Genomic DNA, 22,405 nt, shown 5'->3' on the forward strand with positions numbered 1-22,405 from the left:
TACAAGTTGATTGTTCTTAAACCACTCAATTTCAGGAGAAGGATCCCCAGAAACTTCACAGGTGAACAATACATCTTGTCCTTCATTGACATTTTGAGACTTAGGCTGCATGATGAATGCTGGTTCGTTGGAGCGCTCTTTAGAAAAGGTCAGAACATACTGGCATTTAATAATGCCTTCATCAGTTTTACCCTCACAGGTGAGTATACCTTCATCTTTATTACTAGCCTTTTTGATAGTTAGTGTGTGATCACTTCCAGAGACACCATATCTGTAATCATCTGAATTTCTCAGCTCCATTCCATTCAGCACCCATTTTACTTCAGAGGCACCAGGAATGTTGGCTTTCAGTGTCACTTTCTGCCCATCGGACACTGTCATTTTAGTTGAAGAAGTTTTAACTTCTGCTTTCAGTTGTTTGACGTCTTCAGTAACAATTGACCTTTTAATGACTTCTTGAACTGCTGCTTTTTCTTCGGTTGCCACTGCTGATTTCTTCTGGGTAGAAACTGTAAGCAACTCATCTTCTTTCTGAACTGATTTATGAGTTTCAGATATTCCTCTTACCTGGGAATGGATGTTTTTAAATACTTGGCCAGTAAACTGGAAGTTAGTTTTTGAAACACCTCCTTCCCCAATAATTTCACAGGTGTATTCTCCTTTATCAGATTCTGTGAGCTCATGGATTTTGAGCTCATAGGTGCCATCTGCTGCATAATGAAACTTGAAATGATGGTCATCTTTCAGTTTTTTGCCATCCTTATACCAAGCCACTTCTCTGACACTTAAAACACTGCTTTCAACTGCACAGGATAACTTTACCTTATCTCCAAGAGCTTCTGCTTTCAGATGCTGTTTTATCTTTGGTGGAGAAGCAGTCGGTAATTGTACTTTCTCTGCTGGTGCTGTTTTGTCTGCAGGTGGTGACTTTGCTTTTGGGGGACCGCTGATGGGTTCAGGAGATTTGACTCGTTTAGGAGACTTAACTGGCTCTGGAGACTTTACATGAGGCTCAGGAGATTTGATTGTTGGAGGCGATGTAATTGCTTTTTCAGGAATTTTTGATCTTTGAATGGTCAAAGTAAAATGCGCTTCCTGTCTTCCTTCAGAGTTTTCCACCACAACAGTGTAGCTTCCTTCATCTGACATCTGGACCGAAGAAATTTCAAAGGTAGACTTGTACTGTGTTCGTGTTACTTGGAAGCGCCTCGAAGAAACAATGGGTTGACCTGCACGGAGCCATGTTATTGTTGGTGCTGGTTCACCATCAACATCACAGGAAAATCGTGCAGTTTCCCCTTCAGAAACTGTGATTGACCGTGGTTTTGTAAGGATTGTTGCTGGCAGAGTGCTTTTAAATGCCTTGTGTACAGTCCTTTCTTCCAATGATTTTTCTTCAGCTGCACTAATTTTTTCTTCAGAAGCAGCATAGTGTTCATATGATAAAAGTGATTCTCTTGTTGCTGACATTTCTGATTTGACCTCTCTTACTGAGGAACTTGCCTCTGTAGCAGATGCTTTCTTAAATGAGGAGACTGCATATGCCTCTGTTTTTGTCAAGTCAGGTAAAATTGATCTTGGTACTTCTTCATCTCTCCGCTGGGAAGAGTATGTAATGTAATCTCCTCCAGTAACATCTAGTGTTGCATAATCAGAGCATTCCCCTTTGTAGTTTGTGCATACAGCCCGGTATGTTCCACTGTCATCAATGTGGCAGTCGAGAATCTCCAGAGTTAATACACCGCTGGTATTAGTAAAATGTATCTTACTGCTCTCCTGGAGCTCAATACCGTTATGGTACCACTTCACTTCAGCAGTTGGTTTTGACTGGACATTTAGAATGAACCTGGTATTATGGCCACACGGTACCCGGTGTGAGCGCATTCTCAGGGTAATGCGAGGGGCATGGTCAAGGGTGAAAGGCTGCTGAGTCAGAACTTCGTATTTCCTTTCCGTAGTTTTCTGAGTTTTCAAAGCAGATTTCATGGACTCATATCTAGAAAATATATCAAATCTTGCCATCCTCTCAAACCGAGAGAGCGATCTTTCACTAGAAACTGGGCTAGGTGAGCGTGGTCGAGTTCTCTCTGGTGTTGGGGATCTTCTCTCACTTTCTTCAGGAGGCCTTGAGCGGGGTCGAATTAATTCAGATACAGGACGCATCAACTCAATGTAAGTTGGAGAAAGAGATCTTCTTCTCCTTAGTAATCTAGAGGGAGGTGAAAATTCCCTGTGAACGTGTTGCACCATTTCTATTTCTTCTTCTTCTTCTGATGTGATCTCAGTTATTTCTCTTTCCCTCCTTCTCCTGAGTCTACTCTTTTCCTCCTCTGCCATATATTCAAGCTCACTCCTGTATTCAGAGAGTCGTTGAGCAGTGCCAACAGGACGGAGCAATTCTTCATCCTCTCTTTCATCCATTATTCTTTGCTTTTGTTTAGGTGGTCTGTAGGCAGCCCTGTCATGGCGTTGACGAAGCTCTGCATAGCTTGCACTGGTCTCAGCTTTCGTTGGGATGTGATAGCTTGAATACCTCAGGTCTCTTTTTCTTTCTTCCTCTGAACTGACCTGTGCTCCTGCAGTAGAATACCGAAGGGCAGACAGTTCAAAGCGTGGGGGGCTTCTACTTGGTGGGGAAGCAGAAAAGCCTAACTCCAGCTCTTCTTCAAGGCGCAGTCTTTCCTCTTCAGTTCTCTTCATGGCTAAATAGTCATCAATAGGCAGGAGTAATTCCTCATCAGACAAGTCACCAAGCGATCGCCTTCTTGGTCTATAGTAATATTCGTAGTCTGGAGATGGGATATGCCGACGTGCTGGTCTCACAATTTCAAGGTCATCTTGTGTTAGCTTTGGTATGCGCCATTTAGGCTTATACTGATCAGAAATGCGTGGCAGTGGCATCACGTAGAATTGCTCCCACCTGGAAAGACGTATGCGTTTCTGGCGTTTCTGAACAGTTCTCTCAAGTTTTCCTGGCATTTCGTACTGGTCTCGCAGCCTCTTGTACCACTTCATGTCTGACAGAGGCACAAAGTGTTTAATGTTCTGATCTTCCTCAAGAGTAGTGCGCACATGTTTGCGAGGCTCTGGGACCTCATACGGCATACGAAGTCTTCTTTCTTCCTTCTTTTCTTCTTTCTTAATTTCATATTCACCTTTGACGGTCTTAGTGCTAACAGCTGGTTTATATAAGATAGCAGCTTCTCTGAGAGCCTCTTGTGCAGTTTGTGTCAGTGGAACAGCTTCAACCCCAGAAAGGATTTCTGCCATTCGTAAGGTCTTGTCAATTTGCCTCTGTACGTGCTTCTCCCGCTCTTCTTCAGTCTTGTACTCGCGCTTGACATATTTCAAGCGTTCAACTTTTAGATAAGCCTGACAGCTTGTAGATCCAGCACTGTTTGTAGCAGTAACTCTGTAATAACCACTGTCTTCTGGTAAAGTATCTCTGATATGCAAAGCATAATAGTCTAAACCTTCATGAATTATATCAAAGTTAGGACCAAAGGATAGAGGTTGACCATCTTTCTCCCATTTCAGTGTTGGTTTTGGTACACCAGACACCCTGATCTCAAAACTGACATTTTGGCCTTCTTGACATTCAGCATTTGCCAGCAGTCTTTTAAACATTGGCCTTAGTGTGGCATCTGCTGGAGGTGGATGTGGAATCACAGTCAGCTTAGCTTTGCAGCTGTCTTCACCATATTTATTGCGTGCCACAATACTGTATTCAGCATCATCCTCTTCAGTGACTTTATTGATGATGAGTTGATAAAGACCCTTGTCTGATTCAAAAGTATACTTCTTATCATCATCACCAGGTTTGATTTTCTGGCCTGATTTGAACCATGTTAAGCGAGGTTCTGGGTGAACTGTTATAGTTACTCCGAATCTGACATTTTCTCCAACATATGCAGTGCGGTTATACAAAGGCAGAGTAAATTCTGGTGGACGCTCTAACAGTCTCATAGTATCAACCCGTCGTTTCACTTTCCTAACAGTTCTGCATCTGTAGTGCTCAGAAATTTCTCTCACACCTTTAACAAAAAGTTCTGCATAAGAGCTGTCTTCACCATAGTCGTTTACTACCTTGCATCTGTAGGTACCATCATCGGATTTAGAAACATCTTTGACGTACATGGTTGCCACACCTTCTTCATATTTGATTTCATATTTCTCATTGCTTTCTAATTGCCTCATACCAAAATACCATGTGACTTGTGTGGACTGATCATGGTTTTCAATCCTACATACGTATTTGGCATGCCCTCCTTCTTCTGTAACAGTATGTTTTATCTGCCCAGCAATGGGACCAATGTCTATTGGCGCAACTTTAACTTTAGCCACCGTTACGCCTTTCTGAGATCTAATCGCGCCTCCACAGGAAATGCGGGCTACTGACACAACTGTGTTCCACTCCTTCTTTACTAGAGTTTGGTAGTAACGCCTGTGCCTCAAGGTCTTGATGACTTTAGTGCTGGTCTTTTCTGTCGGCTGTTTTAGCCACACATGGTTAAGTGCTTCAGCAGCTGTCATCCGAGCTTTTCTTTCCTTTACTAGTAGGCGATCAATGAAGTCCATGGCCTCAATGCTTATGTCTTTGAATGCTTCGTCATCAAAGTTGTATTCAGCATTTAGAATATTTTCAATAACTTGTTGGTTTGTTTCAGCAATGAAAGGATTAATGCCACTGAGAAGTATATATGTTAGAGCACCAACAGACCACATGTCAGTAGCTGTGCTGACCAAATCATGATGATGTACTTCAGGCGCATAATATTCAGGAGAAGTGAACTGGAGTCTAAAGCTGTCTCCAGGCTTCAACTGTCTGGCTTGACCAAATTCAACAATTTTAACTACGGAGCTTCTTCTTGTGAAGTAAATAATATTGTCTGGTTTAATATCAAAATGTGCGATGCTGTGGCGATGTAAAAATTCTAGTGCATCGCAGACCTGGCGTACGTAACTTACTATTTCTCTTTCATTTAGTTCAAATGAAGCTGTGCTGATTCTTTCAAAGATGTCAACTCCAGAAATGAATTCAAAGATCATGACCAATTCTTCTAGGCTCTCAAATGATTCGTGAAGATACAGGATATTTCGGTGCCTAGCAATGTTTAGAATGGAAATTTCTTTCTTTACCAAAACTTGGTCAGCACCCTTTACTTTGACAAACTTGGCCAGGTAAGTCTTTTTTGAAACTGCCTCAACACAACGGTGTGCAATGCCAAACTGCCCACGTCCAAGCTCTTCTGCAATCATATATTTGTCATAGAGTTCCTTTGTAGAATAGTGAGCTGCTTTAACTGTGGTGACTTCTCTGGTCTCATCAACTTCTTCATCATAGTTCATTACTCTGGTCTTATCTTCCTTTGTTATAATTGGATCAGTAGGTTCAGAAGGCTGGCTTTGGCCAAACTTGTTCTCTGCAATTACACGGAACTGGTAGGTGGTCTTGCCAAATAGGTTCACCACTGTGTACCGTGTATCACGAGCTTGTGCAACACGAATCCATCGCTCTGCTGTTGTAGCACGTTTCTCAATAATGTAGTTTATGATTCTGCTTCCACCATCAGTAGCTGGTTCGTTCCAGGTTAAGTTGACTGAATCCCTTGAAATGTCAGTTACCTTCAGACCTCTTGGTGGATCAGGCACATCAGCCACATCTAATTCAACTGTTTTTTGATCGATTCCAAATCTGTTTTTGGCACAAACAACGTAAAACCCTGCATCTTTTCTGTCAACACCATTTGGGAAAACCAGAGATGTGAATGATCGCGTAACAATGACTTGGTAGTGTCCATTAGTATCGATGAGGTCCTGTCCCTTCTGCCATGTGATCACGGGGTGAGGCTTGCCACTGAATGGAATCTTGATGCTCACTACTTCCCCTCGCAGGGCATGAACAGCTCCCATGCCTTCCAGGTTTTTGGGCAAGTGAATCTTTGCAGGAACTGGAATAGAAACAGGAAGAAAAAACAACACATGACAAAAAGCACATGAGAAAAGCACCAATAGTCTAAATATTCAAAGCTTAAAAAGAATTTGTCTTAGGAATCGAGACCCTTCATTCACCTTCAACGTCCAAAGAGGCAGTGCCAGACACAGAACCTCCTTGGTTGGTAGCTCTAACTTGATATACTGTGGCATCATCATCTGTTACATTTGTGATGACCAGCTGGTGATATCCACCCTTGAATTCCTGTATCTTGATCTTTTCACCATCTGGCATGATTTCTTTGCCCTGTCTGTACCACTTGACAATTGGTTTAGGATGACCAGTGACTTTGCAGACAAACGTGGCATTAGCTTGAAATTTCACATTCAGATTTCTTAGTTCTTCTTTGAAATGTGGAGCTTGAATTGGTACGTCAGATTTTGGAATGACTGGTTGTGATACCTCACTCCACTCACTTTCACCACCAAGATTTTCACATTTTACACGGAACTCATATTCAAGACCTTCAATAAGATCTTTCACAGAATAGACGGTTTCACGAATTTCATCTGTTGTTACAGAAATCCACTTGTTCTGTTTTTTCTCACGCTTCTCAAGATAATAAGTTCTAATCTTTGCACCGCCATCACTTGCAGGAGGCTTCCATGAGACAACACAAGAATCCTTTGTGACAGCACTTGCTACTGGCTGACCAGGTTGTCCTGGTTTTTCTGTAAAGAAAAAAAAGGTTCAAAACCTGAAGTGAGCATGCCTCAGTAATTACAGGGGCATACAGAAATTGGTATTTTGGCATCCACTTACCAAATGGAGGTTTCATAACAACAACTGATGAAACCTCCAGTGCCTCACTAATGCCATATGTATTCTGAGCAGAAACACGGAAATAATAGCCTGCATTTTCAGTTAGGTTAACAATTCTACAGGTTGTGCCTGAAATGCTTGAAGATACAAGTTGCCATTCTGTTCCTTCCTTGGCTTCACGTTTCTCTATGATGTAATTGGTTATCATAGCACCTCCATCATCCTCTGGTGGTTTCCAGCTTATCACCACAGAATTTTTCAGTATAGACTCTATAACAATTGGCCCTACCGGTTTATCTGGCTTATCTGTAAAAGAAAAAGCACGATATTTTTAGTTCTTTTGCCAGTAAATATTTGAGAAAATATTCCACAAAAATACGGAAAATAAAATTAATTACCTTGTATTTCCACATTAAGTACAGTGTCAACCGTTCCAAATGTGTTACTGAGTTGCACTTTGTACTTCCCAGCATGAGCCTTGTGCTGGACGTTCTTAATAGCAAGATGAGTATAATGCTCTGTGTTCTCAATAGTAACCGTTTCTGATCCTCTCAAAGGTTTGTTGCCGTGGAACCAAGTTATTGCTGGTACTGGTCGGCCAATATACACGACATGAAGGCGGAGGGTGCCACCTGCACCTGCATAGTATTTCTCTTTCAATGGGAAGCCAGGATGGAACTGAGGAGGAGCCTGCAATAATAGCTTGCCACTAGTTTCAATTTCTCCGACATCATTGGTAGCCATACAAGTGTAGAGGCCTTCGTCCTCCTGTTCATCTGTTATTACTGTCAGTGTATGGTTGCGTCCATCAGATGACATTTTGTATTTTCGGCTTTGCACCAGTTCTTTGCCGAAGCGGTACCATTTAATATCAGGCAAAGGTCTCCCAACAATCTGGCATGTTAGCTGAGCTGCTTCACCCAATTTAGTTGTAACATCCTGCATTTCTTTTTTTATGGCAGGTGCTTCTCCAGCTACGACAAAGAAAATTAAAAAATAATGAAGATTACTATGAATTTTTCCTCTATATTCCTTACTATATTACTGGAAATTAATTTTCATTTATACTTCTGCCTCATACTTGAAAGGCTGTTCTTTAGGAGAGTCATGTAAAACAAATAGGCAGCATGTTAAGTGCAGCACCATGGTTTTTGACACAGCAAATCACAATAGTATCACAACAAATACAATGTATTTTTGCTTACATGTTAATTTAGTTTTCACTGCCATAGCAGTCCTTCGAGGTCTGCTGAGGCCAGTCTGATTTTCTGCAAAAACACGGAACTCATATTCTGTAGCCTCTAGTAAACCTCCTACTGTAAACTGCCTGTCCTTGATGCGTTCTTTATTGCATTTTTTCCAGGTGCTTTCTCCAGACTGGCGATATTCAACCCAATAGCCAAGGATCTCTTTGCCACCATCACTTTCAGGTCGTTCCCATTCTAACGTAATGCTGTCCTTAAATATGGAATTGATCTCAATTTCTCCAGGTTGGCTTGGTTTATCTGAAAATTAAAATAGATACAGAAAATAAATTCCTCTTTAAATGTCACTAAGTTGCTCTTCAGAAGATGTGTTAATGCAAACATTTTCTTACCAAATGGATCCTTGCATACAACTGGTTCAGAAGCAGGACTTGCTTCACTCTCACCAATGTCATTTTGAGCAATGATACGGAATTGATATTCAGCATCTGGAACAAGTCCTGTGACTGTGTACATTGTAGTGGTAATCTGTGTCTTATTATGCCGGACCCATTTTTCTGTAGATGTCTCTTTACGTTCAATGTAGTAGCCAGTTACACGAGAACCACCATCATCTTTAGGTCTGGACCAGGACAAGTTGACAGAACTCTTTGTAACATCAAGCACTTCAGGTGGGTTGTTTGGAGGCTCTGGAGGATCTGTTAATAATTATAACAAAAATAATAGAAATAGTAGTGACATTGCATTAAAACATTTGCATATACTATTGCACTTTTAGAACCATAATGTAGTAATTAAAAATTACTTTTTTAAAAAATCTGAAAGGGGACTTACTTAGAGGTGTCTTTGGTACTGCTGGTTCTTCAGATTTGAGAGATTTGCTAATACCGAAATGATTTTCAGCAGAAACACGGAAGTGATATTCCACATTTTCTTTGAGCCCTTTCACCACTAGTGATGTCCCTTTCACTCTAGAGTCAACAGTGTACCAGGCAGTCTTCGGTACTTCTCGTCTCTCAACAATATAACCTAGGATATCTGCACCACCATCATCTGTAGGAGGTCTCCAGCTTACTCTGACAGAACGAGCTTGTATATCATCGTACTCAAGTGGCCCTTCTGGTGGATTTGGAATGCCAATTACTCTGACTTTAATATACACAGCTTTTTTACCACACTTGTTTTCAAGTGCCAAATCATAGGTGCCTGAATCTTCTCTTTCTGCATCTTTGATCACAAGTTCTGTGTGAGTGTCAGAAGTTGCAATCATGGCCCTCTTGCTGATGTCATGTCCTTCTTTTGTCCATTTGCATATTGGGATGGGCTTACCCTTGATGGGTATTGTAAGCCTGATAACTCCACCTTGTCTCACCATGAGACCTTCCTGGTATTTTTCATCAAGTTCGTAGTCAGGATATTCTGTAAACAAAATTAACATGTCATGCTATGTCTGTTTTACAGATGATATCATACCTGCTTTAGGCAAATACTTTTTTAGGATAACTTCCAATGAGAGTTAAGACTTGAAGTGTCTTACCAAGCATTTCTGTTATTTTGACTGTTCCTGGCACTTCAGCAGGTTCTCCTGGCCCACCAGCATTACAGGCTAGTACACGGAATCTATACTCTGCACCCTGGGGGAGATGTGTCAAGGTGTATTCACGAATCTTGGTTGGCGTGGTATTGCATTTGGTCCATTCAAATTGATCAATCTTCTGCATCTCAATTAAGTAGCCAGTAACTTTAGAACCACCTTCATCTTCTGGTGGACTCCAAGCCAAGGAGACAGATGTTCTTGTAGTATCAGTGACTCTTGGATTCTGAGGTTTACCTGGAGGAGCTGGAAGAGAAGATCAGATGGGGAACTTTTTTATGAATATTTAAAAGATGTAACAAATGCTAACTTGCAACATATGATCTGTATTAAGTCTGTAGTATTTATACAGGAAAACTTAGAATGAAAGATTTTCACGAATATTTTCTTGGCTTTCTTCAGTCAGAATCTCATTTGTTAGTACACCCAGATAAATTTCCAAATTAGAAAAAAGAGTAAATTTTACTAGTATCGTTCCCTTCTGCCATGGTGTGCTTAGTCTATGTAGGAAATTACTTACCAATTGGATCTCTGGCGACAGCAGACTTGGAAGGACGGCTGGGTTTCCCAGTACCTCTGGCATTGATTGCTGTGACTCGGTGTTCATATTCTAACCCTTCAACCAACCCAGTGGAACGGTAACGAGTCATAGTGACTGGAACTTTATTGACACGGATCCATCTATCTGCTCTAACTTCTTTGCGTTCCACAATATAACCAGTAATCTGTGAGTCACCATCATCTTCTGGAGGATACCAAGTTAATGTCATGCCATCTCGAGAGATATCAAACACTTCTGGAGTGCCAGGAGGACCAGGAATACCTGTAAAAACATAACACAGAATTAGTGAAGAAAGCGTCAAATGATTCTACACATTAGTACCATGCAACATATTGTGAATGACAATGTAATATCAATGTCCTATCAAACTTTGATATCAGCAGATATCAAAGTACTTTACAAACCACGTCAGTGAAATACTCCTGTTTTTGTAATGGGGTAAAGCAATTTTTAAGGCTAGTGATTGACCTGAGCAGAAAATCCAAGTTTACCATCTGTGGTTCTGTGCAGTGCATCTATAATACAGATTTACGGATGGCATTTTTCTCCGGAAATATAACAAGACTACTGTGCATCATAATGTACCATTTTATTTGGTGAAAGGAGGTTTGTTATCTATGTGTGGATATATAAGCCCATTTAAATATCTATTTTTATTTTTAAAGGTAGAGAATAAGCAAATCTTATCTATGTGTGGATATACAAGCCCATTTAAATACGTATTTTTATTTTTAAAGGTAGAGAATAAGCAAAAATTCAGACTTACGGATTCTGCTCTTGCATTCTATAATTTCAGACTGCAGGTAAGATCCGATTCCAAACCGGTTTGTAGCAGCCACACGGAACACATATTCTGCACCTTCAACAAGTCTGGTGAACTTAAACATTGTCCTGGTTACTGACTCTGAAACTGGCAGCCATCCAGGACGGTGAGCATCACGCTGTTCTACCACATAGCCGCTAAGGGTAGCTCCACCATCCAGCTCAGGTGGCTCCCAGGAGATGGTTACAAAATTTGAATCAATTTCATCAATTCGGATAGGTCCAACAGGTGGTCCAGGTTTGTCTAGAAAAAAAAAGAAAATTAAAAGACAAAAAAAAAAAAGTGGAGAAAAAGAATCATATTGCTGATGTAACACAGTTCAGGTGGAGAAAGATCATGGACAATTATTTTCATAAATCCTTACCAAGGATTATAACCTTTATTGTATCAGTAACTGTTCCAGTTGTGTTCTTCAGTTCAAGTGTATACTCTCCAGTGTCATGTATGGTGGTCTCACGCACAGTTAATTTAGCCATTTTGGCAACAGTCTCCATTTTGATGCGTTCTGATTCTTTTAATTTAGAGCCAGCAAAGAACCAAGATGCAGCTGGAGGTGGTCGTCCTTCAATTGGAATAGCTAACTCAATGGGCTTGCCAGCAGGTACATGAATTGTCTTCTGAGGTATTCCAGTGAAGTCAATTGTTGGTAGAACTAAGAAAAGCAAATAATTGATATTTTAAATATCCATTTTATAAGTATCACGTTCATTTGGTGTAAGCTTCACCTTGTTATTTTTAACAGTAGATACCTACCTTTTTGGTCTTGTACTGTTACTGCTGTGACAATCTCTCGTGGTTCTGACACACCCTTCTGGTTCTGTGCTCTGACCCTGAACAAGTACTGTTCACCTTCATTGAGAGAGATAATTGTATGCTCGTAGATGGTAGGCTTCAGTGTCACTACCTTCAACCATCTTTCTGTTCCAGCTTTGCTGGCCTCAATAACATAGCCAGTCAATCTGCTGCCACCATCATGTGGTGGTTTCTCCCATGCAAGAGTAACAGTTGATTTAGTGGTGTCAATCACTTCGAGTTTTTGTGGTACCATGGGAACATCAGATACTAGTACTGCATCAGATGTTTCACAAGCTTCACCAATGCCGTAAATATTTTCTGGTAGTACTCTGAAATAATACAAAGCTCCTTCTAGAAGTCCAGTAACTCTATAAAATGTCTTGCTGCATTTGGTAGTGACAGTCTTGTAAGCTCTCATGGAAGCTTCACGTTTCTCAATTATATAATTGTTGACTGGGGCTCCACCATCAATGGTTGGAATATCCCAAGTAAGTGTCACAGAATCTTTTGATACTTCCTTAATTCTCACTGCAGCTGGTGGACCAGGTGTATCTAAAACAAACAAAAAAAACCACTTTTTTTTTTTCCTTTTGGATCATTTCCTTTTACAGTCAATGACGGATTCTGCATAAAAAAACAATGCTGTGTTTTGATTTATAAATTAGCACAGCTTTAGAAACTATGTATTTTCCTTTGGATTAGATTGTTTCTCTCACTTCCCAAACATTCTCATGTTATTTAAACTGCAGAATTCCTTTGGAAATGAGTGACTTTCTTATTCCTGAGCAACGTGCACTATGAGTGATGTAATGCCCATATACAATTGTAGCAGTACTTACCATACACTTTTACAGAAATAGTTGCAGATTTTTTTCCTGATTGATTTTCAGCCTCAATGACGTATTTTCCAGCGTCATACCGATTAACTTTATCCACAATAAGCAGAGTGTAGCTGTCTGTAGTATCAATAATAGCTCGACTTACAAGGTCAACACCCTGCTTGCTCCATGTGATTACGGGAGCAGGTCTGCCAGAAACAGAGACCATTAGGCGCAGGGAACCACCAGCTCTGACTGTAACTGTCTTCTTCAGATCATCAGCAAGCTCAAGCTCAGGTATTTCTGATGAAGGGTGTAAGAAACATGGAATTAATTAATCTTTTAGTAGTTCTAAAGGAAAATATAATTATTCCTTAAAATAGACATTAAGTCTTCAAATTACCTATTCTTTCCACGGGTTCTATTTCTGCTGATGATTCACTAAATTCACTCATACCATTCACATTTGTAGCAGCAACTCTGAATTGGTATTTCTGTGTTGTTTTAAGACCAGTCACAGTGAACTCAGCATTCCTCAGAGCCGCAGTTGTATGTGGTCGATACCACTGTTCAGTACCTTCTTCTTTCATTTCAAGAACATAGCCCAAGATGTCAGCACCACCGTCATATGTGGGCTTTGACCATGCTAAACTTATGCTGTGCTTAGTAGTATCCACAACTCTTGGAGCTGAAGGTGGTGCAGGAGTATCTTTGAAAAAGAAGAAAATGTATTTCACATTGGTGCAGGAAACATTTGACAGTTAAAAACAATTTCTAAACAGCTAATGCCAGGAAATGCATTTAAAATAAACTATATTTTTTTAAGTTTATTCTAATACTAGCTAGTTCAGTGAGATCATATGTGGTTTTGGGTGTCTTAGTTGGAGTGTCAGCATGGGTTTATGCTCCATTATTATAAGTAAATATTAAAATAGGTTTTAAATGTGGCAGCTTACATGATGGTTCTTTACATAACATGTATTGTGAAGCTTCACTAGGCTCACTGTTCCCAGCAGCATTCACTGCAGTGACACGGAACTGGTACTGGCTGCCTTCCATGAGACCAGTGACTTTCAGTCTGGTATCATAAACAGTGTAATCTCTGTTCACTCGTGTCCAGCGCAGACTTTTCCTTTCACGTTTGTCCACAAGATAGTCCTTAATCTCACTGCCACCATCTGATTCTGGTTTTGTCCACTGAATAATGATATGTTCCTTGCCGACACTCACTTCTTCAGGAGCACCAGGCTGTGTTGGGATAGCTGGGTTTTTTTTTAAAAGGTGAAAAAAAAAAAATTATTATTTAATAAATTGTTTATCTATGAGAAATATTCCACAAATTCTGATGCAGAATGGAAGGTAGTAACACTCACTGAAAGCATTCCTGGCAATCACAGGTTCTGTTTCAAGTGGAACACCTGGTCCATATTTGTTGACAGCTCTCACACGAAAGATGTATTCATTATTTTTAATAAGTTTTGTTACCACACATGATAACGTCTGGCATTCAGCCTCGACAATAACCCAATGAAGTCTGCTGGTTTCACGCCTTTCTACGATATAGTGAGTGATTTGTGCACCTCCATCTTCCTCAGGAATGTTCCATGCCAGAGTACATTTCTCTTCTGTTACTCTGCTAACAGTGATTTTGCCTGTGCACGGACCTGGTGAGTCTGGGTAAAGACGAAAATAAGTATTGTTATTAGCAGCTAAGGAAAAGCGTCTCACTCTTATTTTAAAGTGTGTAGGTTTTTTAGTATACTAAGTATGAATATTAATCATGGGATACATACCAAGCACTTTGACAAGAACAGAAATTTGTTTCATCCCACTGGCATTTTTAACTGTTAGAGTGTATTTTCCACTATCACTTCTGTCACAGAACTTGATAATTGCAATGGCTCGTTTGCTGGTGTATTGCAGAGATATCTTTTCACATAGGTCCAATTCCCTGTCACCTTTGGACCAGAAGACTTTTGGTTCTGGTTTCCCACCAATGGCTGCATCGAGAACAAGATCTGATCCAGCCCTGATGGTCACGACTTCTCCCTGCAGTCTGGCATCGAGTTCAGCCTTTGGTGGTGCTGTCATTAGGAAAAAGAGATTAAAAACAAATTACGTGACAGTACTAAAAATAGAACATTATGTTTTTAATTGTTCCAAGTGAATATTTCTTACAGTATTCATCTTTGCAAATGACGGCACCAGTTGATTCAGATCCTTTGCTAATCACACCAGCAGCATTCTTTGCTAGTACACGGAACTCGTATGCTTCATCTTCACCAAGAGCTGTCACAGTAAAAAAGTTTTCTGAGACAATGGTATAATTGCATTTCAGCCAGCGTCCATCACCAGATTCGTTATATGGTTTGCGCTCTATAATGTATCCGATAATTTTGCTTCCACCATCATAAAGGGGTGCTGACCAGCTCAGCGACACTGTAGATCTGGTGACATCCGTTACTTCTGGTCTTCCTGGTGGATCTGGAGGAATAAAACAGAAAAATGAGAAATGCAATTCTATTTTAGCTTAAATAACAACATAACTCTAAAAGAAATACTTGCCAACTGGATTTTGAGCCACTACAGGTCTGGAAGCTTCGCTAGCTTTGCTAACACCTGCAGCATTTAGAGCATAGGTTCTGAATTGGTATTCTAGGCCTTCCACCAATCCTGTGACTTTGTAGTTGCATTCACAGCATGGCACTTTGTTTTCCTTCACCCAAAGGATGGTGTTGCGCTCCTTCTTTTCAACCCAATATCCAATGACTTTGCTGCCACCGTCGTGATAGGGTTCTTCCCAGCGAATGGCCATGGCAGTTGCAGACACAGAATAGACTTCTGGCCTTGAAGGTGGGCTTGGTGGGACTGAACACAAAAAAGACGGGGAGGAAAATGTTAGTTATTACAAATACCTCAGTCAGAGGAAAAGAACACATTTTGAAAAGTGTTTCGCTTACCAAATGGATGCTCAGCAACTATTGTTTTTGATTCAAGGGGTTTGCTGACACCAAATCTGTTTTCTGAGCTTACTCGGAAACTGTACTCCTGGTATTTTGTGAGATGAGTGACTTTGATCTGTGTACGTTTCACACTGGAATTTACCAGTTGCCATGCTGTTGTGCCAGATTCACGTTTCTCTACAATGTAGTTTGTAATGTCACTGCCACCGTCATCTTCTGGTTCTTTCCAGGTCAACACACAGGATTCAGCAGACACAGATGATATTTCAATTGGGCCAGTGACAGGACCTGGCCTTCCTATGACTACCACTGTGACAGTAAATGTTTTCACACCAGCAGTGTTTTCAAGTGTGAGGTAGTATTTACCAGAGTCACCTCTCATACTGTCCTTTACAGTCAGTGTGGTTCTGTCTTTTGTTGTCTTGATGGTCACTCTCTCAGTTTCCTTCAGCCTCATCTCCTCAAGTTTCCATGTCACTTTTGGAGCTGGGCGCCCACTGATTGGTATATCAATAGTAAAGGTGCTTCCAGCCTTGCATGTTATGAGCTGTCTGCTTATTTCGCTGAGATCCGCTGTTGGTTCAATCTGTGGCTCCTTAATAATAACAGAAGAGAAAGCTTCTCTCGGCTCACTGTAGCCAGCATCATTCTTTGCCTTGACCCGGAACTCATATTCAGTGTTCTCCACAAGGCCTTCAACAGTGAAAGTAAGTTGTTTGGTTTGTCCAGCTTCAATCCAGGAGTCAGATCCTTTTTGTTTCATTTCAAGAAGGTATCCAGTAACACGGCTACCACCATCATGATCAGGTTTAAGCCAAGCTAAGACTACAGAGGATTTCGTTGTATCAACAATATCTAGTCTCTTAGGTGGAGCAGGTTCTTCCGTGGCTACAACTGGTTCTGTTAATTCACAGGGTTCACCTACACCATATTCATTTTCTGCTGACACTCGGTAGTAATACGGCACACCTTCTGCCAGATCGGTGACCTTAAAGATTTGTCGAGTGCATTTTGAACTCACCACTTGCCAGCTACGACGGCTTGCTTCCCGTTTTTCCACAATGTAGTGATGGATACGTGAACCTCCATCCAGAACAGGAGCATCCCACATTAAAGTAATAGACCCTCGAGTCACATCTTTAAATGTAATAGGACCTGGTGGTCCAGGTGTGTCTAAAACCTTGACAGTAAATGTGATAGACTTACTTCCACTGTTGTTTTCCACAGTAAAGACATACTTGCCAGCATCATTTCTATTGCATTCCTCCACAGTCAGTGTGCTGAATGAATCAGTTGTTTGAATGTCAGCACGCAAGCTAAGATTAGCATCTGCTTTGGACCACACAGCAGTAGGAACAGGTCTTCCAGAGAAGGCAATAAAGAGACGAATGCTTGCACCTGCTCTTACAATATGAGTCTGCTTGAAGTTTGCATCGATATCAATTTCAGGTGCAGAAAGCCTGTCCACAGTTTGGACTGAAGCAGGAACTTCACAACTTTCTCCCTTGCCAGCACCATTGACAGCACTAACTCTGAATTTATAGTGTTCTCCTGCCTCCAAATCAACAACAGTATATTTAGTAGCAAGAACAGTCTCTGCATTGACTTTCTGCCATGCTTCGAGATCAGCTTTGCACATCTCAATGATGTACCCAATTATTTCCATGCCTCCATCAAAAACTGGCTTGGTCCACTCTAAGCTTACACTAGTCTTTGATGTATCTGTCACCTTTACAACATTAGGAGCACTTGGTGGGCTGACTGGTTCTCTACATTTAATCAGCTTTGAAACATCACTTGGAGGTCCAACTCCTGCAGCGTTTTCAGCCATGACATGGAATTCATACTCATTGCCTTCAATAAGGCCAGTTACTCTGTATCTGTTCTCAGTAATGGGCCTCTTACTGGATACTTTAACCCAGCGCATGCTCTTCTTTTCTCTCCTTTCTAAAATATACTCATTTATCTCACTTCCGCCATCTGATTTTGGTCTTGCCCATGTGAGTGTGATACTGTCTCCTGTTACATTGGTAGGCTCTGGAGTTCCTGGTGCATCAGGGAGAGCTAAAGAAAGAAAAACGTCATTAGAAAAACAAGATGATAACTCCACAGTTACCTCTACAGAATGAGGTGGAAACTTACTGTAAGGTATTTGTGCGGTAACTGGATCAGACTCCAATGGTCTGCCAACTCCAAACTTGTTCACTGCAGAGACACGGAACTGGTACTCATTGCCCTTAATTAATTTAAGAGCAGTGTAGCTGCAAGCTTCACATTTATCTTCAACTAATGCCCAAGCAATCCTGCTGGTTTCACGTTTTTCAATTATGTAGTGGGAAATAGATGCACACCCATCATTAGCTGGAGGCTCCCACCATAGTGTGACTTTTTCTCCAGTAATGTTTGTGAATCGTATTGGTCCACCAACTTTTCCTGGTGTGTCTGCAATTTTAAAGGTTCAGAATTACAATTTGCTGGCACTTAGAATAAAATACTATTTTAAAAGAGCATGCTGAAAGTGTTTGGTGCAGTACCTTGTACTCTGAAGGTAATATCTTCTCGTTTAGTGCCTGATGCATTTTTGGCTTCTACTGTGTACACTCCACGATGATCCCGGGTAGCATCTCTAATGAAGATTGTACTATATCCAATAGCTGTAGTTATTTCTATATTCATTATTTTCTCAATCTCCTTACCATCCTTAAACCATGTCACTTTAGGTACTGGACGTCCTTTGATTAGAGCTTTAAGTCTAATGCTCTCTCCAGCTTTAACAGTAAGGCCTTCAAAGTGCTCAGGGCCAAATTCAATTGTTGGAGCAACTAAAAAGGGAAAATATAATTCAATTCCCATATAGCTAAATATTTTTTCCTGATATTCTTTTTAATTATAAAAGACTGTTATATATAGAATTCTTTCACTCAGAAAATGGCATTCTCTAAAAAGTAGTTATTATAAGAACACTGTAAACTTATTTTTCCTGTAAGCACACAGTGCATCATATTAACAATAGGTGAAAGACACCATTAATATGTGCTGTTACAGTACACCAAGCTACCTGAGGCACATTTTCTTTTCTAAATTATTCAGTGCATCAGAATATTATAGTTTATGATTTATTTCCAACTTTGCTGCTGCTGTTTATCCAACACAAATGTAGAGTGCCATGCCTTTCAGCAATTGATTACGTATGTCTGCCAGATTTGGGTCTTTAATTAAGATGACCCTCCCACCCTGGAGGACAAACAGAAATGTTCTGAGTTGACTGGATGGACCTCAGTCACACGTTCTTCCCCCCTTGGCCTCCCATTTCCAGTCAGTACAGCCAGAAGCTCTAGCTGGCTTCAGTACCCAAATACAAGCATATTAAGAAATAATTCTTACCGTTTTCATCTCTGGTCATGATATAGCCTGAAGACTGTGAAGGTGGGCTGATTGTACCAACAGCGTTTCTTGCAAGCACTCTGAATTCATATCGGTCACCTGAACTGAGTCCTGTAACTGTATATTGGCATTCACTGACATCAGTAAAGTTACATCTGAGCCAACGGTCTTCACTTCCTTGTCGTTTCTCAATGCTGTAGGCCACAATCTTACTGCCTCCATCACGCAGTGGGGGGGTCCACTTAAGGGTGACTGTTTCCCGGGTGACATCAATGTAATCAGGAGTACCAGGTGGGTCTGAAAGGAAAATAATTAAAATTTATTTTTATTACTGCTCACCATAGTCTACAAGACTAGAATTTTCTTGGATGAGTGATTGATCATTCACTCACCCACTGGAGAGACTGCCAAAGTAAATTTGCTTGGCTCGCTAGCTCGGCTTAGACCTGCAGTGTTTTCAGCGTATACTTGGAACTGGTAATCCAGGCCCTCGAGCAGTCCGGTAATCCTGTATTCTCTGCTAGATATTAATGCAACATTAACCTTCTGCCACAAAATACTGTTTCTTTCCTTCTTTTCAACGTGGTATCCAATAATCTCTGAACCACCATCATAAACGGGAGCATCCCAAGATATGGTCATTCCATCAGCGGTTATGTTGTATACAACAGGCTTGCCCGGGGCACCTGGTGGTCTAAACTGATGCTTTGCCACAACATCTGCTGAGACAAGAGGTGGGCTCACTCCGTATCTGTTTTCTGCACGAACTCTAAACTGATATTCAGTGTCTTTAACAAGGTTTGGTACTTTGAAAGTTGTTCTTGCAGCACTCGAACACACCAGCTTCCAGTTCATTTGTGAAGTTTCTCTCTTCTCAATACTGTAGCCAGTAATTTCTCCTCCCCCATCATCTTCAGGAGCTTCCCATGACAAAACTACACTATCTGCTTTGATTTCATCTAGTCTTAAAGGTCCTTTTGGCTTAGATGGAGGGCCAAGAGTGATGACAGTGATTGTGAATGTTTTTCTGCAGACTACATTATCAAGAATTAAAGTATATTTGCCACCATGCTCCTTTTTCACATTCTTGATGCTTAAGCTTATCTTGTTTTCAGTCTTCTTGAAACGAAGATGTTCAGTTTCTTTAAGAGGGAGGTTGTCCTTGAGCCAGCTCATTGATGGCTTAGGTTTACCTTTATAGGGCAATTCAATGTGCAGGTTATGTCCAATTCTTACTGCAATTTGACCTCCAGGAATATCAGAAAGGTCAGCTTCAGGTGTTATTATATGTTCTTTCACTGTAATGGGTCCAATAGTAACACCGTCACTCATGCCTTTTTCATTTTTAGCAAAGACTCTGAATTCCATGACAGAAAGCTCTTTAAGTTTTTCAACTTCAAATTCACAGCTCTTGCTTGTGCCTGCATATGTCCATTCTTTTTCTTCCTGCAGTTTCTTTTCAATAACGTAGTCCGATATAATGCTACCGCCATCATAGTCAGGTTTGCTCCACTGCAATTTAACAGAAGTCTTTGTAGAATCTTTCATGGCTAGGTCTTTTACAGGTGCAGGTATGTCCGCAGCTTTCACTGGTTCTGATGTCTCACAAGGTTCACCCAGTCCAATTTCATTTTCAGCAAGAACACGGAAGAAGAATGCAGTCTTCTCTGACAGGTTAGTTAGTTTAAAGGTGGTATGAGAACACTTTGTTGTTACAGTTGACCAGGCCCTCTTTGTAGCATCTCTTTTTTCAACAACATAATTTGTTATTTCAGAACCACCGTTAATGAGAGGTGGCTCCCATACCAGTGTAACTGTGCCACGAGAAACATGCTTAAGCTGCAGCTTCTGGCAGGCAGATGGCGTGTCAAGTACTTTTACATTCACAAATGATGATTTCGCTTCTCCAACTCCATTTTCAATTGTAAGAACATATTTTCCTGTATCATTTCTGGTAACTTGAGGAATAGTAAGTAGTGTAGATGATTCTGTGTTCTGGATGATATATCTTTCATCAGTCCCAAGATTCTTGTCACCCTTTCTCCATGTGACTGTTGGAGGAGGTCTTCCTTTGAATGGAATCATTATTTGCACATCTTCACCTGCTTTAGCAACAATAGAGGTCCGGAGAGCAACATCCAGATCAATCTCTGGTGCCACTGTGGAAATAAGTAAAAATTAGTAGTGCATACTTGGAACGTAAAATAAGAAATGCTTTGAAAAAAACCCAAAACACAGAAAAATGATAAATCACTGAAAAGTACAGTACCAAGAATGTCTTTAGCTTGAACGGGTTCCATCATTTCAATAGGCTCTCCTTGTCCAGCACAATTTATAGCAGACACGCGGAAATAATAATTAACACTTGGCTGAAGGTGGGATACAACATACTCTGTTGTTCTCACTTCTCCCTTAGTACTGACTACAGTCCATTCTTGCTCTTCACCTTCCCTTTTCTCCACCACGTAGTTGGTAATTGGACTTCCTCCATCGTAAGCAGGTTTAATCCAGCCAAGTGTGACAGATGTCTTGGTTGTATCCACAACCTTCAGCTTTGTTGGTGAGCCTGGTTTATCTGTAAATGATAGTTTACAGGGAAAAAAAAAATCAGAAGCCATATCTACAATTAATCATAAAGAGGAGTAAAATCTGCCCTCAGTTACATTAGTGTAATCCCATCCTAATTGCTCATTGTCCATTGATTTCTAACCAATTAGAAATACTGCACATAGTATCTTACCAACAGGATCTGCGGCTTTGTAGAAGTCAGAAGCTTCGGAGAATGGACCTTGTCCAGCTGCATTGACAGCACAAACTCGGAAATGATATTCGCTGTTTTCAGTCAAACCTGTTACTTTCTGTCTGGTGTCCCGAATGGTTTCTTTAGTAACCTTGAACCAACTCAGACTCTTCTTGTCACGCTTCTCAAGAAAATATCCTGATATTTCACTGCCTCCATCAACAGTGGGCCTATTCCAGACAACGGTCATAGAATTCTTGGTTATCATTGTGACTTCTGGTACACTAGGTGGTCCAGGTGTAACTGAGTAAAAAAAAATATATGTCAGTAGATCAGTGCTAGTTACAAATAATACTCAAGATGATTCAGTTGCATAAGTTATTTTATATGTTTCTTACCAAATGAATTTTTGGCTATAACGGGTTCAGACTCCAGTGGGTCACCAACTCCAAACTTGTTCACACCACGGACACGGAACACATACTCATTTCCTTTGATGAGTTTTGTTGTAGTTATGATACACCCCTCCAGTTTTTCAGAAATTAAAGACCATACAACCCGACTTGTCTCCCGCTTTTCAACAACATAGTGTGTTACAGGTGCACCACCGTCATCTGCTGGTGGGTCCCACATTATTGTAATCTTTTCAGCAGTGACTGTCTTAAACTGTATAGGCCCACTTGGAGGTCCTGGCTTGTCTGTGGAAGGCAGAAGAAAGATGATGTTAAGTATTTATTACTGAATTATTGTTTAATAGTATGATA

The 22,405-nt window shown here is 40.7% G+C and overlaps 1 protein-coding gene across 1 annotated transcript in view; it reads right to left on the reverse strand.

The window, feature by feature from the left end:
• The window catches only part of TTN (titin), a 246,608-nt gene that overhangs the window by 3,353 nt on the left and 220,850 nt on the right, over positions 1-22,405 (reverse strand). The window contains exons 296-322 of the mRNA XM_075153897.1: positions 22,040-22,339; positions 21,642-21,944; positions 21,171-21,476; positions 19,294-21,060; positions 18,902-19,198; positions 18,052-18,339; positions 17,660-17,959; positions 15,515-17,581; positions 15,120-15,422; positions 14,733-15,038; positions 14,348-14,638; positions 13,928-14,227; positions 13,511-13,816; positions 12,958-13,263; positions 12,576-12,857; positions 11,695-12,288; positions 11,306-11,593; positions 10,885-11,184; positions 10,077-10,379; positions 9,500-9,802; positions 8,797-9,381; positions 8,355-8,660; positions 7,963-8,262; positions 7,156-7,731; positions 6,758-7,063; positions 6,073-6,666; positions 4-5,951 (exon numbers count right to left, since the gene is read on the reverse strand). Coding sequence (XP_075009998.1) covers positions 4-5,951; positions 6,073-6,666; positions 6,758-7,063; positions 7,156-7,731; positions 7,963-8,262; positions 8,355-8,660; positions 8,797-9,381; positions 9,500-9,802; positions 10,077-10,379; positions 10,885-11,184; positions 11,306-11,593; positions 11,695-12,288; positions 12,576-12,857; positions 12,958-13,263; positions 13,511-13,816; positions 13,928-14,227; positions 14,348-14,638; positions 14,733-15,038; positions 15,120-15,422; positions 15,515-17,581; positions 17,660-17,959; positions 18,052-18,339; positions 18,902-19,198; positions 19,294-21,060; positions 21,171-21,476; positions 21,642-21,944; positions 22,040-22,339 — 18,125 coding nt within the window. The remainder of the gene's footprint in view (positions 1-3; positions 5,952-6,072; positions 6,667-6,757; positions 7,064-7,155; positions 7,732-7,962; positions 8,263-8,354; positions 8,661-8,796; positions 9,382-9,499; positions 9,803-10,076; positions 10,380-10,884; positions 11,185-11,305; positions 11,594-11,694; positions 12,289-12,575; positions 12,858-12,957; positions 13,264-13,510; positions 13,817-13,927; positions 14,228-14,347; positions 14,639-14,732; positions 15,039-15,119; positions 15,423-15,514; positions 17,582-17,659; positions 17,960-18,051; positions 18,340-18,901; positions 19,199-19,293; positions 21,061-21,170; positions 21,477-21,641; positions 21,945-22,039; positions 22,340-22,405) is intronic.

This window comes from Calonectris borealis, chromosome 6, assembly GCF_964195595.1.
Source record: "Calonectris borealis chromosome 6, bCalBor7.hap1.2, whole genome shotgun sequence".
NCBI classification, from domain to species: Eukaryota; Metazoa; Chordata; class Aves; order Procellariiformes; family Procellariidae; genus Calonectris; species Calonectris borealis.